General features: G+C 29.7%; 1 protein-coding gene across 22 annotated transcripts; it reads left to right on the top strand.

The window, feature by feature from the left end:
• The first annotated feature begins 276 nt into the window (after positions 1-276).
• On the top strand, positions 277-16,504 carry LOC145054816 (translation initiation factor IF-2, chloroplastic-like). Of its 22 annotated transcripts, none has more exons than XR_013684951.1 (13): positions 277-516; positions 675-912; positions 1,161-1,271; positions 1,810-2,201; positions 2,303-2,335; positions 3,064-3,667; positions 3,767-3,901; positions 3,982-4,266; positions 4,362-4,506; positions 4,604-4,739; positions 11,024-11,155; positions 11,593-11,658; positions 14,297-16,504. XR_013684951.1 is itself a non-coding variant. In XM_079003077.1 (6 exons), exons 4-5 carry the CDS (start codon positions 1,860-1,862, stop codon positions 2,324-2,326), a joined length of 366 nt encoding a protein of 121 aa, XP_078859203.1. In that variant the 5' UTR covers positions 285-912; positions 1,026-1,068; positions 1,161-1,271; positions 1,810-1,859; the 3' UTR covers positions 2,327-2,335; positions 2,495-2,522. The 22 variants fall into 22 exon arrangements, 2 of the variants coding, with proteins under 2 accessions (XP_078859203.1, XP_078859202.1); XR_013684949.1 differs by having other exon boundaries at positions 3,064-3,438; positions 3,598-3,667; positions 11,593-16,504; XR_013684964.1 differs by adding an exon at positions 1,026-1,068 and having other exon boundaries at positions 281-912; positions 3,052-3,139; positions 3,598-3,667; positions 3,986-4,266; positions 11,593-16,504.
• Positions 16,505-17,215: the final 711 nt, after the last annotated feature.

Below are 17,215 nucleotides of genomic sequence, written 5' to 3' on the forward strand. Positions count from 1 at the left end.
CGGTCAAATGGTCAGAATTGTAACAAATTGGAAAAAACAGTGTCAAAATTGACAAAAAAAAACACGTTGTCAAAATTGAATTTTTGTGTAAAAAGAGTGTTTTTTGTGCCATTTACCCTTTTATAAATCATAATTATATTAAATGTATATTAATTATATATAGTATTAATCCTTAAAAGGTAGACAGGAACTTTCTTTCTCTTTCTTTTGCTGCCACCGAAGTTTACATTTTCATAAAAAAGCCCCAGTTCTTCTCTTCTTGCCTTTCCTTCTTATCCGTTTCAGTCGTCGCCTTGCCCCTCCTCGTCCAATAAAAATTCGACCGCTTTTCTTCGTTTCCTCTTTCTTTCTGCTTACTTCCTTCTCCACCTTCTCTCTCGCGAACACATACAATTCCTAAAATCAGAAAGTACGAATCTACAAAAAGCTCTTTATGCAGATCAAGGAAACCTACCAGATGAGTCCAGTTCCAAAGCACGAATGTCCTCCTCGATATTATCTGCGATTGAAAGAAAGGTAAAAAGTTCAGTATTCCGCACAAATTTTATAAATATTTAGGGATTAACAGACACAATACAAAAAGAAAATCCGATTACTGAACTACAGATTCCCCCCACCGTCTTTCTCATCTCCGGTCTCTCTCTACTCCTCCAACTTCCTCCCCCGCCTAAAAGGGACCGCTTCCATCGCCACCAATCCCTCTACTTGAAGGAGTTTATACTCAAATCAGGGAGGAAATCATTGTTGAGAAAGAAGCTTCCGAGACTCTCATACGTATTATTGTTCATTGCTGCCTCCACTGCTCGCCATGGAGATTCTCTCTTCAGCTTCCGGTGATTCCTTCTCTTCAAGAACACATGCGCGTCGTCGACTTCCAGCTCCCTTCAGCCCTCTCTCATCTGCTGCTTCCAGGTGTCAAGTAGTCTAATTAACTGATTCAAATACTGTTAGGCAACCTCAGATTTCTCTAAATTCTAATTTTTTTGTCATGTTATGCTATAACCGGAATGTTTGTGTTTCTGTAGAAGCATTATTGTTGATCATATGCTTTGAAGCTTCAATTTGGAGGTAATTTTTATGGTATTTTCTTTTAATAGATCGTTTGTTTAGTTTAGGGTTTTAGGTATTCCACTGATATTTGTAATTCCTTTCGATTGTAGATGTTGCTACGTTCGATTCGTTTGCTCTCCACCAGTTTGTTGATTACAATTTTGGTGTTAATCGACTCAAGTATGGATGGTTTTCTAGAAAACAGACAGCGATGGATGGGGGTATCTCTTATTTATTTTTTTTTTATTTTTTTTTGGTGAAGACTGAATAACCCTAGAACAATAAAACTTTTATCTGATTTCATTCTTGTAGAAGATTTTTTTAGATCATCACAACTGGCATATGTTTTTATTCTTCTTTTTTCAATCAAACATCGTCACAAAGCGGGACCTGACTTACCTATAAACTCTCAACATGTGTGTCATGTTAGAGTTTTTCAAGCAGATGTGGAAAGAATCTAATGTTTTTGATTTGTAACCTGTTTCTGTATGGAATGTCAACTTATTTGTTAAATTTCTGTTGATGAACTGAACTGACCTAAAATCTATAATACTATATCCTTTTTTACCTCCAAAAGACCACCAGTTGACCCTTTAATGGCACAAGCAGTTTTATCACCTCCTAATCCAGGAAAGCCCTCGGGTCTCACAAAATTAAAGGAAGCTTTCAGAATGAGAAGTGGGGCAGCTGGTGGGACCCGTAGGTGTATGGTTCAAGATGATAGTGTTCATGATGATGAGGTTGATGTTTCAATTCCAGGGGCAAAAAAGGGAAGAAAGTAGAGTAAAGCTGTTAGGAAAGCAGCTAGGATGCAGGTAGCTCGGGAAGCCGAACCGGTCAAAGTAGAACTAATGGAAGTTGGTGAAGAAGGTATGCTGATTGATGAGCTGGCATATAATTTAGCTGTGAGTGAAGGTGAAATACTAGGGCATCTTTATGCAAAGGGTATTAAGCCTGATGGGGTGCAGAAGCTTGATAAGGAAATGGTGAAGATGGTTTGTAGGGAGTATGAGGTAGAAGTTATTGATGTGGGTCCCATTAAAATATCAGAACAAGCTAAAAAGAAAGAATTTTTTTATAAAAAAGACTTGGATCATTTACAAGATAGACCCCCTGTTCTCATAATCATGGGTCATGTTGATCATGGAAAGGTAATAATAAGTAATAGTTACTGGTTTAAATTGTTTGATTTCCTTAAAAGACTATTTTATCTTTTTTGTTGCTAATATTGTTTTTTTTTTGTATATGACAGACAACCCTTTTGGAATTTATCTAGAAAACCAAGGTACAATTTCATCAATATTATTTCTTTATGATTAAAGAACGAAAAAGATAGTCTTTGTAACATGAAATGTAAATAAAGATTGGATCTTTATGATTAAAGAATGAAAAAGATTGTCTTTATAACATGTTCTTTTCCAGTTTTGGTTTTAGAGTTGACTAGGACCAATGAACTGGATGCTGATTACAAATATCTGTTCTTTCACCTCTAAAATCCAATGACTTGTCTGTGTAAAGGGTTTCCGCCACTGTGCACTAAGTATTGGTGTTGTGTAGAAAAGGGTATTTATGTAATTCGGATATACTGATTACTTATCTGAAACACTTTGTACCCTTTATCTGGGATCTGCTGATCTGCCACTTCTACAGAAGAGGCTCCAAGCTAATGAAAATAAAAATTTGATTAAAATATGCATATAGGGGTAAAATGGTAAAAACATACTTCCACACAAACCTGAGCCATAGGACTACCATTATCAGTATTGATAAGCATCCTTGAATCTGTGCCCACCGCAAAAAGATTAGCACGGTTTTCATCATAGAAAAACTTCGGCTTTGCACTGCATAAAAAATAAAAAAATAAAAAATATATATTTTTTCTTTAAATGCGTTTCATAAACATAATATATATATATATATATATATATATATATATATATATATATACAATCTTTAAAGTAAAGAAATGAGTATAACCTGCGAGTTATGACAACATCAAAGTTTTGGAGCCAGTCAAGAGTCAACAAGGAGCTGACTGGGGTGTCTCGACTTAGATGCTTATTATCACCGACCTGGCAAAGAAATCAAGGTAACCGTTGACGAATTTCCTTATAACCTAAGGTAATTAATTTATTGATTTGTCTATATGATTTTTTTTCAATTCAATGGAGTTGATGTCAATCGATTGTTGAGAGTATGATGAAAACGTGGGATTTTGAATAGTTTTTTATTTATTTGATTATTTTTTTTTATATATACATGCTTGCTTCCATATATGGATGCACTTTTGAATGCTATTTGTTATACATCTCTTCCTTTCTGCACCGTTTATTTGTGTTAGTAATGCAGGTCTGTATACCCTTGATGATTATTGAAGGCCCTGTTGCTGTAAGTTTTATTTTCTGGGTTGAAGGGTATTTTTGGAAACATTTAGACAAAAAGATCGAATCTTTGAAAATTTTATTTGTATTGTTGCTATTTCTAGTGGTTCAACTTTTAGAACCCCTTTTGTGAGTCTTATAAATTTTGCTTCTTTACTCATTACAGATGCTGCAAACCATTGTTTTGTTGCTGGAAAAAAATAAACTTCTTGAATTTGGACTTTGTCAAGGCCCAGGTTGTAAACATTTTTTTTGTTTTTTTTTTTAATTATTAACAGATTTCATGGGCTATAATTTATTTAAAAAATAAAATTTTTTGTTTAATTCATTTGTAGGGCCCAGATGGTGGTGTACTTTCTTATTTGCAAAATCTTGGATATAAAAAGCAATATATAAGCTTCATGGATAGCATAACAATGGAATTTTGGATTGTTGTATCTAATCATACCCACTACAAAATCATAACACAGGTAAACTCAACATTTTAGCATTAAATATTTAAATAAAAACTCAAAATCATACATTTATGACTTTTTTTCTTTTCTATCAGACAGGTGTTCTTGCAATGCCAAAAAATGGAATTTGATTGTTCCCAGATGTGTGGTTTGCTTATATAGAAGCTAAGACTCCAACAGACTTTTTTTCTACCAGATGACTATTTTTGCAACGACAAAAAATGAAATTGGCTGGTTCTAGATGTCAGGTTTGCTTATGTAGCAGCTAAGGCTTCACGAGATGGATTATGTACATATACACGTTGAAAGAATGAAAAAAAAATTGAATCAGCGCCAATGAGCGCGCATGATTCCATCTAGTTTTAAACAATTTGTAACCGGTAAGATCATAATTGATAATACGAAACCGGTGCAATTTTTTTTAGTTATTTAATGCATAAGATTCATTATCAAAAATCAAAATTATGATATTCAGAAACGGTTCGTTTGACTACAAATCGAGGGCCAGGCCATGTTACTTCTTCCTCTCCTCTCGCATGAATCATGATCGCATCCACCTTTCTTTTCTTGACATCATTGCGTGTGGATGTTAATCGTTTTCCTCTGGTGTTTCGTTCCTGGTATATTCCTCATCTTTTTCTTTCTCTAGATTCAAAATACATATGCGTTTCTATAGGGTTTTAAACACACTATGCGTTGATGTTTTTTCCGTTGTAGGTTCTTGGGTTCTTCGTTAAACACTTGGAGTTTTTGATAATAGTCGTTTTCCAGTTCCAAGAAACAGTGGAAGAAGACGATGATGTTCGTCCGAGAGCAAGCGTTCTTGGCTGTTGTCCTTCTCATTTTTCTTTAGGTAATTTTATCCTTTCTCTAAACCCACATCCCACATCGACTCGAATTTCTTTAGGGTTTAATTGGTCTAAAACGCATTATCTGTTGATGTTCTTTCGATTGTAATACTTCTTACTTTTAGGGTCTAATAACTTTAACGATCATCTTTAGATAAATGTTAACCCAGTTTTTGACTGAACTTTGTGTTGCCGGCATTCAACAACAGCAACGTCTGTGATCTTGAAAACTTAATTCTTTTAGGGTTTAGTTATTTTTTTTCTTTTAATTTTATATAGCACTCTGCAGTTATTTTGAAGACGAAATCTAAGATATTTGATACTTAAATTGAGACGTGATCGTTCTTTTTGGAATTCAAAGCAAGAGTTTTCTTTAATCTGTATACAACTCCTTTCACTATTTATATTAACGTTCTGCTGTTGCTAATCTTTTTCAATTTGAATATTTTCATTGACAATTGAGTGATTCTAAACATCTGTTCTTATATCTTGTCACTTACTAAACACCTATATATTTTCTTAACTTTCGTTACAACACTGTAGCGTTCAAGTTTTTTTTTTTTCTTATGAAAACATTTTACTTTGAAAAGTTATACAATTTTTTCTTATCAAGGCATTTTCCTTTGAAAAATCAATCCATTTATAGAATCATACTTTTTCATCTTATCTGGGCTTTTTTACTTTGAAAAGACTATCATTTTTTTTATGATTAATGCACTTTATTTTGAAACATCTACCAATTATAGCATTGTACTTTCATTTTTCTTAATATAAGCACATTTCCCAATAAAAATCAAACTCGTTTTCAGTTTTATTTGTGTAAAAACATTTTAACTTTCAAGCTTTTTTTTTTTATTTCTAGGCATATTATTTAGAAAAATATATCAATTTTTTCTTATTAAGGCATTTTACTTTGAAAACTCTATCATTTAGTTCTTATTAAGACATTTTAATTAGAAAAATCTACCAAGTATAGCATCATACTTTTATTTTTCTTGTTATACACATAATTCTCTTTAACTTTCAAGTTTTTTTTTTTTTTTTTTTTTTTTTTTTTTTTTTTTAATTTGAAAATTTTTATCATTTTTTCTTTTCTTATCAAGCCATTTTTTCTTTAGTTTTCTTTCTGCCACAGCATAATAACACTTTCAAATTGTATCTTATCAAGTCAATTTACTTTTGAGAGAATCTATCATATTTTTCAATGTCAAGGCATTTTATTTTGTAAAATTTATCATTTATAGCATTGTACTTTCATTTTTCTTATTATAAACATATTTCCCTTTAAAAAATCAACAAACCCAAATATAACTTTTTAAATTTCGGTTTTATTTGTGTTACCACATTATCACTTTCAAGTTTTCTTATCAAGGACATTTATTTTGAAAAAGGTGTTAGATTCTTTATATCAAGACATTTTACTTTGAAAATCAACCTATTTATAGTATCACATTTTTTTTCCTGTTACAACATTGTTCCTTTCAAAGTTCATCGTATCAAGGCATTTTACTTTTAGAATCATATCATTTTTTTCATTATCTGGACATTTTCATTTTGAAAAATATCAATCATACTAATTAGCTTTCTTTTTGTTACATCATAACTTTCAAGCTTTCTCTTTTCAAGAAACTTATTTTAAAAAATCAACCCATTTATAGCATTACACTTTTTTGTTTTCTTTCTGTTACAACATTATAACTTTCAAACTGTATGTTATCAACACAATTTAGTTTTAAAAAGTATTTCATATTTTTCAATATCAAGGAATTTTATTTTGAAAAATCTACCAATTATAGCACCGTACTTTCATTTTTCTTATTATAAGCATATTTGCCTTTAAAAAAAATCCTATTTATAGCATTACAAATTTCAGTTTTCTTTCTGTTACACATTGTAGCATATTACAATTATCAAGAAAATTTACTTTGAAAATCTATTATATAGAGCATTGTACTTTCAGTTATCTTATCAAATCTATCAATATTTTTTCTTATCTTCGGATTTTATTTTGAAAAATCTATCAGATGTTTTTTAATCAAAGAATTTCATTTTTAAAAACCTACCAATTATATCATTGTAATTTCAATTATCTTATTATATGCATGTTTCCCCTTTAAAAATCTACCCAATTATAGCATTGATCTTTTCAAAAAAAAATTCTGATATGGCATTGTACTTTCAAAATTTTGTTATCAAGGCAGTTAAATCAATCAAAATCTTTCAAATTTTCTTTAAAAAATCTACCTGTTATATCATTTTACTTTCAATTTTCTTTTTATGAAGCACATTTTCTTTTTGAGAAAAATCAACCCAATTATAAAACTTGTTGTGAGAATGGAGCTTTTTGGTTGTGTAACTTGTTGTTGAAGCAAAACCAAAAGATACCAGTGTAATGAACTTTTTCCTTTTTTTTCATTTTTTTTGTTATGAATGAATCTTAATATCATCTTGTTTTTTCTTATAATTGCTATAATAAAAGAAAATATACGTTTGTTTATTGAAATTCAGTTGTTGTCAAACAATGCTTGCTATAATAAAAATAAGAGTTATTGTCAGAAGTCTTATAGTTTGGGTTTGTTTACAATTATGCCATGGATTTTTTTTTTAATTTTTTTTAACGAAAAAGGACAATTGGGATTCTAGTTGTGACTTTCAAGTTTTTCCTGATCAAGACATTTTACTTTGAAAAATGTATCAATTTTTAGCATCACACTTTATAGTTCTTTTTTTTTTCATTTAAAACATTGTAACTTTCAAAATTTATATCTTATCAATGCATTTTAGTTTCAAAAACCTTTCAGTTTTTCTTATCAATGTTGGGATTAATCAGGTTTAATTCACAGGTTTACATGCGTGGCTACTAGTTTAATAAGTTTTAAGGTTTTTAGTTAGTATTTTAATTTCTTTTATTATAAGTAAATTTCCTGTTAAAATATCAATTCAAATATAGCTTTGCACTTTTTAGTTTCATTTGTGTGACAATGTTATAACTTTCAAGTTTTCTCTTATTACTTTGGAAAGTCAACTCAGTATTTGCTTAATGTACTCAAATTTTCTTTCTGTTACTTTCAAGGCAATTTACTTTCAGCAATCTATCTTATTTTTCATTATAAATACATTTTATTTTGAAATCTATAGCATCACACTGTTTGGTTTTCTTTATGTTTAAACATCATAACTTTCAAATATTATCTTAGCAAAGCATTCTATTTAAAAAAATCAATCATATTTGCATATTGTTTCAAAAAATCAACCAATTATAGCGTTTTTTCTGTTTTCTTTAAGTTACAACTTTTTAACTTTCAATTTTTTCCCATCTAGGCATATTACTTTACTAATTATAAGCATTGTACACATTTTCCTTTGAAAAATCAACATAACTATAGCATTGGACTTTTTAGTTTTCTTTTTGTTACAACATTGCAACATTCAAATTTTTTCTCATCAAGGCATTTTTCGTTGAAAAATCTACTATTTATAGTATTGTACTTTCAGTTTTCTTATTGTCAACATATTTCCCTTTAAAAAATCAAACGCTTTTTAAATCTCTTTTTGTTAAAACATTAGTTTCTTCATATAAAGGCATTTTACTTTCAAAATTCATTTTTTAAAAATATAAGGCTTTTTAGTTTTTTTTTTATTCTGTTGCAGCATCGTAAAGTTCAATTTTTTTTATTAAGGCGTTTTCCCTTTGAACAATCAACCGAGTTAAGCATTGTACTTTTCAGTTTTCTTTCTGTTACAACATTATAACTTTGTAATTTTTTTTATTATGAGATTTTACTTTGAAAAATCAACCCATTTATAGCATTGCACTTTTTGTTTTTCATTATGTTATAGCATTTTAACTCTCAAATGTTTTCTTAATAAAGCATTTTAGTTTAAAAAAATCTTTCGTGTTATGGTGTTGTACTTTCAGTTGTTTATTATAAAAACATTTTTCTAAGAAAAATCAACCCAGTTATAACTTTTCAATTTTCAATTTTATTTGTGTTGCAACATTGCAACTTTCAAGCTTTTTCTTATTAAGGCATTTTACTTTGAAAAATCTATCAATTTATCCAGGCATTTTGTTTGAAAAATCAACTCCTTTATAGTATTGCAATTTTTAGTTTTCTTTTTGTTACAACATTATAACTTTAAAAGCTTTTTTATTTGAAAAATCTATTAATTATAGTGTTGTACTTACATTTTTCTTTTTATAAACACATTTCCTTTTAAAAAAAGCAATCCAAAGATAACTTTGCAAATTTCAACTTTTATATGTGTTAGAGCATTGTAACTTTCAATTTTTTTCTTATCAAGAAATTTTATTTTGAAAAATGAACCCATTTATAGAGTATCACTTTTTTTTTTGTTTTCTTTCTGTTATTTTATAACATTATAACATTCAAATTATATGTTATCAAGGCAATTTAATTTTAAAACTATATCATATTTTTCAATATCAAGACATTTTTATATGAAAAATCTACCAATTATAGCAATGTACTTTTATTTTCCTTATTTTAAGCACATTTGCCTTTTAAAAATCCCATTTACAGCATTGTAACATTCATTTTTTTTAATGAGTAAATTTACTTTGAAAGATCTATTGAATTATAGCATTGAACTTTCAGTAATCTTATTATAAGCACATTTTCCTCAGAAAAATCAACACTACTATAACATTTTTTTTTGTGTTACAACATTATATTTTTCAAAATTTGCCTTATTAAATCATTTTAATTTAAAATATTATCAAGTCTTTTCTTTTCAGGGCATTTTACTTTGAAAAGTCTCAATTTTTTTTTCTTATCATGACTTTATTTTTATTTATTTATTTTGAAAATCCATAATTTTTTTCTCGTATCTTTGGATTTTATTTTGAAAAATCTATCAGACTTTTTTTATTTTATTTATAAAAGCATTTCATTTTTAAAAATCTACCAATTATTTGACTGTAGTTACATTTTCTTTTTTTCAAGCATGTTTCCCCTTTAAAAGTCAACCTAGTTATAGCATTGAGCTTTTTTATTTTTATTTTTTCTATTACAGCAATTCAAATCTATCAATATCTTTCAATTTTTCTTTAAAAGGTCTACCTATTATAGCATTTTACTTTCAATTACTTTTATATAAGCACATTTCCTTTTGAAAAGTCAACCCAATTATAGCATTGCAATTTTCAGTTTTCTTTGAGTTACAACATTTTACTTTGTAAAATCTACAAATTGTTTGTTATCAAGGCATCTTACTTTTTAAAATCTACAAATTATAGCATTTGTTTTCATTTTTTTATGAACAGATTCCCTTCGAAAAAACAACCAAATTATAGCATTTCACTTTTCAGTTTATTTATATTATAACATTATAACTTTCAGTTTTTTTACGATAACCTTTTGGGTTTCTTTGAATGAATAATCTTTATTTATGTTAATTTTGTTGGTTGATTTTTTTTTGTACTTTGTTTTAGGATCAGAAACATAGAGATATCCGTGCTCTATCCTGAGTAATTTTTTGTACCTTTTATACAGGGATATTAATTAATGTGACTTATATTACATTTACAGATTTACTTCTCTTCAAAGATAGGCAAAATTATGAAAAATTTTATTTTTTTCCCTAGATTATGTTTTTGTAGATAGGCTATACAGTTAGTATATTCATGCTTTAATACTTTACCTTTTTATTTGGATATATAGAAGCTAGATTTTCTTGTTACACTGAATTTACTTTCTTATTTTTTAATCTATTATTGTAATCAAGAATTTTAACTCTGCTATAATGGAGGTTTTTTAGGTTGTGTAATTTGTTGTAACAAAATCTACCAAAAGATAGTGATGTGTAATTAAATTGTTTATTAAAATCTTAATATCATCTTGTTTTTTCTACAATTGCTATAATGGAGGATTTATGTACTTGGGGTCCATCTTTTTTTAACATCTTTAGCATACTTGGTTAATTTTGTGTGTTTTTTACATCTATAGCATACTTAGTTTTTCTTACTGCTAAGCTTGTGAATTTGACACCTAATTGTTAAAATGCAGAGTCTTATCTGACCATGTGTCGCTATGGGGTTTATAGCGATTTTTTTTTTTTTTTTTTTTTTTTTTTAATATCTGGTATAAATTGATTTCTTTTATAAAATGGCAAAATTGTTTGCTGGAACATGTTTTTACCAATCAGAATTGGTCCAATTCGTGATTGGGATCTCCACTTTTGCATTTCACACATATTTTTAGTAACAAATTGAGGAGCGACGCGAAGGAAGACACGCCACGACATAACGATGTGGACACTGTTTCAGGTTGAAAAAATGATTTGTGAACAGATCATTTCGAGAAAACACTCCCAAAATACACTCTAAGGTGCAATTTCACCCTAGAAGTCTGATCCTTGAGGATATTTTCATATTAGAGCTTCAATTTGGTGGATTAAGGTAAGAATCACTGCTCCTAACACACTAATTTCGGATTTGGTGCAAGATTTTGAGGATTTTGATGAAACCCAAAGATTAAAGGTTTAAATATGGATAATGAAATTGAGTTAGTTATTGTTGTTATCTAGCTTGATTACAACTTGTTCTAGTGATTATAAACTTTATATGTGAAATTTGAGAATATGTATGAGAAGCTGGATCAATGGAATTTAGAATTTATAGGTGGAAGATGTGACTTAACAGATTAAGTTATTAAATGATATATATATATATATATATATATATATATATATATATATATATATATATATATATATATATGTGAAATTGTGTAAAATTGATATGGTGATTTGACTTCATAAAAGAGAGATGGTTAATCGAGTTAAACCATGAATATAATTTGATCAATGATGAGTATGAATTGGTTTTATAAATAGGAAATCAAGAGAAGAAGCAAAACAAGTACCAAGTTTGCAATACCATCAACATAGGCTATAAATAAGGTGAGTAGTTCTTGATCAAACTATGAGTTAAATGATAATGGATATAGTTAATTTCATTAATTGTTGAAATGTTTAAATAAATCATATATATATATATATATATATATATATATATATATATATATATATATATATTGTTTATATATGTAACATTTGTATATGTGTATGAGAATGAGAATTCGGTTAAGTACATGAAGTGTCCATAATGAATCCATGAGAGGTGTTTGGATTACATTATACATGAGATCACTAAAAGAGACATTCTTATTTAGATCATAAAGATACAAACGATGGATTTATGAGAAGTAATTTGATCATGTCATGAGATAAAGTTACTTAATGAGATTGATGAGAAAGAATTTGATATTTATATACTATACCCATGAGAGATAAATGGGTACACTTGTGTGAAGACTAGTATTATGATAAATTAATTGATATGGTGCAACTTTTAGGTTTTAATCTGTTATGTTTTGTTGCATTAAGAAATTGATATTTTTGTTTGTGGGTTACAGATTAACGATAATCAATGTCACTCATATCAGTTTTAGGGGTTGTTTCTTTTTGACTTCATAAGCTTAATGGGTTAAGCACTTAATCACTGGACACCTATATATATATATATATATATATATATATATATATATATATATATATATATATATATATATATATATATATATATATATAACTTTGTTTTTACTCAATCTGGATAACTATATATGATTGTTTCCTTTTAACCTAATTTGAACATAAGACTTAACGGGTTAAGTTAAAAAGCCTGACTTAATGTATTAAGACACTAGCACTTTAACTATTTGTCTTTCTTTTCTTATTTCAGCCCATCTCACATTAAAATGTTGTTAAAATGATGAACAGAAATGAATTGTTTTGAAAGTAAGGATAAAAAGGTGTTATCTAGTCTCAATTTAAAGGTTTATTCAGTCCAAAAAAACAGCTCATCTGTTTCCATAGTTGATATGGTGGCACAAAATGTACTTATTATATTCATACAGAAATTCATATTCCTTGGCATCTACCATTTTGTACTTATAATCCATATATTATTCAACCCTTTGATTATGAATCCAAAGATTATCTCAACTTTTCCCCATTTTTTTTAGCTTGGAATATAAGAGTAGCGAGGATGTTTTCTTGATCATGGTTGCATCAACTGTAAATTGTTCTTTTTGTTTTTTTTTTTTGATGAGCTTTATAAGGATGTTAAAGCTTCTAGCTCAGTTAGTGGGGGAAAATGTATACCTTGGGTTTCTAAATTTGAAAAAGAGTATTATCAAATGAAGTTGACGCCTGCAATATTAGCATTACTACCGAATAATATTTAAATAAATCATAAATAATATACAAGAGCTTTGATTATGAAGAATATGTGTGCAGAAGAGGGGAAACTTTGAGCTTCATAATCAAAGTTCTTCTTTCCATCCACATACTTGAAGGTTTGTTGCATCAAATGTTGATCTCTTTCAAATCGCAAATTGGGTGATGATTATCATTATTTCAAGTTTTTGATTGTTAAAATTGCTATTAAGTGTTTCCTGCGTAATCTTTGTTTGGTCTACCACCTGTTCGATGAAATGCTTCAAAAAATATACTTTTCGGTTTATCTACTGAAAAGGAACAACCAACACCATGCTTGGATTTCATATTCCAAGATGAATCACTTCTGTTTAGGGGGTGTTTGGATTGGGTTTTGAAGTAGATTATGTGAAGAAGATTTGGAATAATCATATAATTAGATGATCATTTTTAACAAAAACTGCAGAAATTAGTGCTTACAAGTGATTATGTCATGTTTATTACCATGATATAAATACTTGGTCTTGTTTATTTCTAATGGCATCCTACAATTATATGTTAGCTCATTGTTGCTATTAATTACATGTCACCAATGGAAGAAAATCAGGTAACATACGTTTGAACTTGTTGTATAATTAGAAGGGTTAAATGCAAGAAACAACAACATATTTTTCTTAAATATGCTTATTAATTGTTATAGCATCATACTTTCATTTCTTTCTATTATATTTAAGATATTAAAGATGATTCTTTATTAAAGCAATGTAGGAGGTTGTAAACAGATGGATAAAGAATCATCTTTAATATCTTAAATATAATAGAGAATCATCTTTAATAAAGATGATTCTTTATACGTTTGAACTCGAAGTATGATGCAGAAATTAGTGCTTACAAGATGATTCTTTATTAGAGCAACATACTTTCATTGGCTTGTTTATTATATCATCATACCTTTATGTCTTTCTATTACTAAGCTTGAATATGATCTTGCTTAAGCCATTCATTCCAGTTCTTTTTACTTGATCCTTTTATTCTGGTTTCCTTAAGTTAACTTTGTTTTCCCTTCTTATTCAGCCTCTCTATCTTCTAGTTACTAGTTTTCAGTTGGATGGTTAAATCATGACCTTGTTTGAGTAGTTAGGTTTAGAAGAAAAAAAAAATCTTCCTTTTTATGTTTTTGTAGATGACCTATGTAGTAATATATTCATGTTTTTTTTATAACCACCCTATTTTCCAATTGTTGTTTTTTTCACACATGAGCAATGTAGATGACCTATGTAGTAATATATTCATGTCTTTGTTTTTAATTTTTTTTATCAAGATTGTAAAAGTCGCTAGGCGGTACCCCAGAGGTGGACTGGGATCAAGTGACTATTCTTAATCCCTAAGGTTGATAATCCTACCGAGATTAAAAGACTATATGCCTATCAGCTTGATTGGTTTGCAATATAAAATAAATGCTAAATTGTTAGCTAATCGGTTTGCTAAGGTGGTAGGAGAGATTGTTCATCCTGTGCAGTCGGCTTCTGTTGAAGGAAGGCAAATTTTGGATGGTGCTTTGATGGTTAACGAGGTAGTTACGTGGGCGATAGCTAAACAAAAAAATGATGATTTTTAAAGTTGATTTTGAAGAATCATACGATTAGGTATCGTGGGATTATGTAGATTTTATTCTTGATGCTATGGGGTTCGAGGTTAGATGGCGGGATTGGATACGAGGGTGTTTGAGATCTGCTAGATCGTCGATCCTTCTCAATGGTAACTCTACTGGTGAATTTCAGATGTATAGAGGTCTCGGACAAAGTGACCCTTTATCTCCTTTTTTATTTATTATTGTTATGGAAGGATTGCATGTGTGGTTGGAGGATGCTATTCAGAATGGCATGTTCAAAGGCTTGAATATTGGTGATCAAAATTTACAGCTATCGCATTTATTTTATTCACTGTGATGATGATGCTATTTTTATGGGTGACTGGGATGTTGAAAATGTGCGTGGTCTTATTCGTATTCTTCGGGTTTTTTTCATTGCTTCCGATCTATAGATCAATCTTCATAAGTCAAAGATCAATGGGATTGGAGTGTCTACAAACGTGTGTCCACAAGTGGCTATTTGTACAGGTTGTGCTCCAGATTAATTTCCTTTTGTGTATCTTGGTTAACTGTTGGGGATAAAATGCATAGGGTGGCGGCTTGGGATACTTGTTAAGTCCGTTTTAGGGAGTCTGAGAATTTATTATTTATCTCTTTTTAAGATGTCAGTTACCGTGTGTCAGAAGTTGGAGAGAATTCGGGTTGATTTTTTTGGGGCATAGAAGATCAAGATCGAATTCTTCATTGGGTGAAATGGGAGGTTATTTTAAACAAGAAAGAGTATTGCAGGTTGGCGATTGGTAGTTTGAAAGCTTTCAATGAGTCTTTAATTTACAAGTGGAGATGTCGATTCCTAAATGGTGCTAATCTCCTTTGGGTTAGTTTGATCAAAAGTTGTCATGGGAGTGATGGTGGTTTTTCGTTGTCTTTATCTTATAGGTCGGAGTCGAGGGGTCTGGATGAGGGTGATTAATTTAGTTTGGAATCTTCATAATAATGGTAAGATTCCGTTTGAATCTATGAGAAAACAAGTAGGTAATGGTGTGAGTATTAGATTTTCGTTGGATGTGTGGGACTGTGGGTGGGGATGTTATTTTAAAGGCTAGATTTCCTTGCTGTGACAGTCAATGGTGAGGCGGTTATCAGTGATTTTTGGTTGGGTAATACTTGGGAGATTCCATGGAGGAGATCAATAAGTGGGGGAGTGTTTGAATCCCATCTTGAGCAATTACATGAGATGTTGGATTCAATTCATATTACAAATAGAATAGACTCGTGGAGATGGTCTCTTGGGGTGGAATACATGTTCCCCGTCAAGTCTGCTAGATCTCGTTTAGACCTCATGTCGCTTCCCATGGGTATAGTCCTACCAGGTGAAATATTTCTCTTCCTATAAAAATTAATATTTTTATATGGAGGCTTTTACTTAATCGTTTATCGACGAGGAGTAACGTTCATCATCGGGGAATTGATTTGTCTTCTATTTTATGTCCATGTTGTGGGGAGGTGATAGAAGATGGTATTTACTTATTTTTGAAGTGTTCGATGGCTCGTCAATTATGGCTTAAGTTTGCTAGATGGATAGATTTGATGGTGCCATCCTTTAACTCTATTGAAGATGTTTTCGAGTGGATTGATTGTCAAGCTATTGCAAATGCTCGGAGATTGATCATTGAGACGACTTGTGCTACTCTAATTTGGGTTCCTTGGACTTATTGGAATGCGATAGTTTTTGGGATCGTGAAGTACAAAAAAGAGTTGATGTTTGATTCTATTGCCTCGTTTTCTTTTAGATGGTTTTGTAGTAGGAACTGTAAAGTTAAGAAAACTATAACCGGGTGGCTTCAAAATCTGCTCATGAACTAATTGTTCTGCAAAGTTAAGAAAACTATAATTGGGTGGCTTCAAAATCTGCTCATGAACTAATTGTTCTGCAAAGTTAAGAAAACTATAACTGGGTGGCTTCAAAATCTGCTCATGAACTAATTGTTCTCTTTTTGTTTTGGCTAGCTTCTAGCTAGCCTTTTTTAATTTTCACTGCCGTTCAAAAAATAATCAAAAGTGTACCATAAATATGGGACATGAAGAGTTTATATTTTATGAAATAATTATTTGAAAATTTGAAATACTGAAAAGTTGAAATTTAAAATCTTGGTTAATATTTGAAAATTTAAAAAATTTAAAAATTAAAAATTTCAGCCGCTTAGCTCCGCTTAGACTGATGTTGACCACCCGAATCCACCAGAGGAATATTTTGTCCGCCTAGCACTAGGCTGCCATTTATAATATTGATTGTTTTTTTTTTCATACATGAACAATGGAGAGGTATAGTCGAGATATATATATATATATATATATATATATATATATATATATATATATATATATATATATATATTTCCTTCTTATTTGGAGATATAAGTTATTACGTGTGTTCCCTTTTTTTCCACTTGTTTTTTCATACATGAGCAATGCAGTCTTTGTTTTTATACATTTCCTTCATATTTGGAGATATGATTTGTTGATTTTCTTGTGTGCATATTTTACTTTCTTTGAAGACCTTTTTGTTTATTATTATTATATCGTAACGAAGAAGCCGATTTGTGTTGGTGATTTTCTTTTGATGAAACATCCTAAAAAAATAAAAGT

Source organism: Lactuca serriola, chromosome 5, assembly GCF_051521515.1.
Source record: "Lactuca serriola cultivar US96UC23 chromosome 5, Lser_US96UC23_V15, whole genome shotgun sequence".
In the NCBI taxonomy this organism is placed as follows: domain Eukaryota; kingdom Viridiplantae; phylum Streptophyta; class Magnoliopsida; order Asterales; family Asteraceae; genus Lactuca; species Lactuca serriola.

What these genes read in the sequence shown, in the direction of transcription:
- LOC145054816 (XM_079003077.1), top strand. Translation starts at nt 1,860, where the DNA reads ATGCAGGTAGCTCGGGAAGCCGAACCGGTCAAAGTAGAACTAATGGAA. An exon ending in GTCATGTTGATCATGGAAAG is followed by an intron (nt 2,202 to 2,302) that starts GTAATAATAAGT and finishes TGTATATGACAG; the next exon opens with ACAACCCTTTTGGAATTTAT.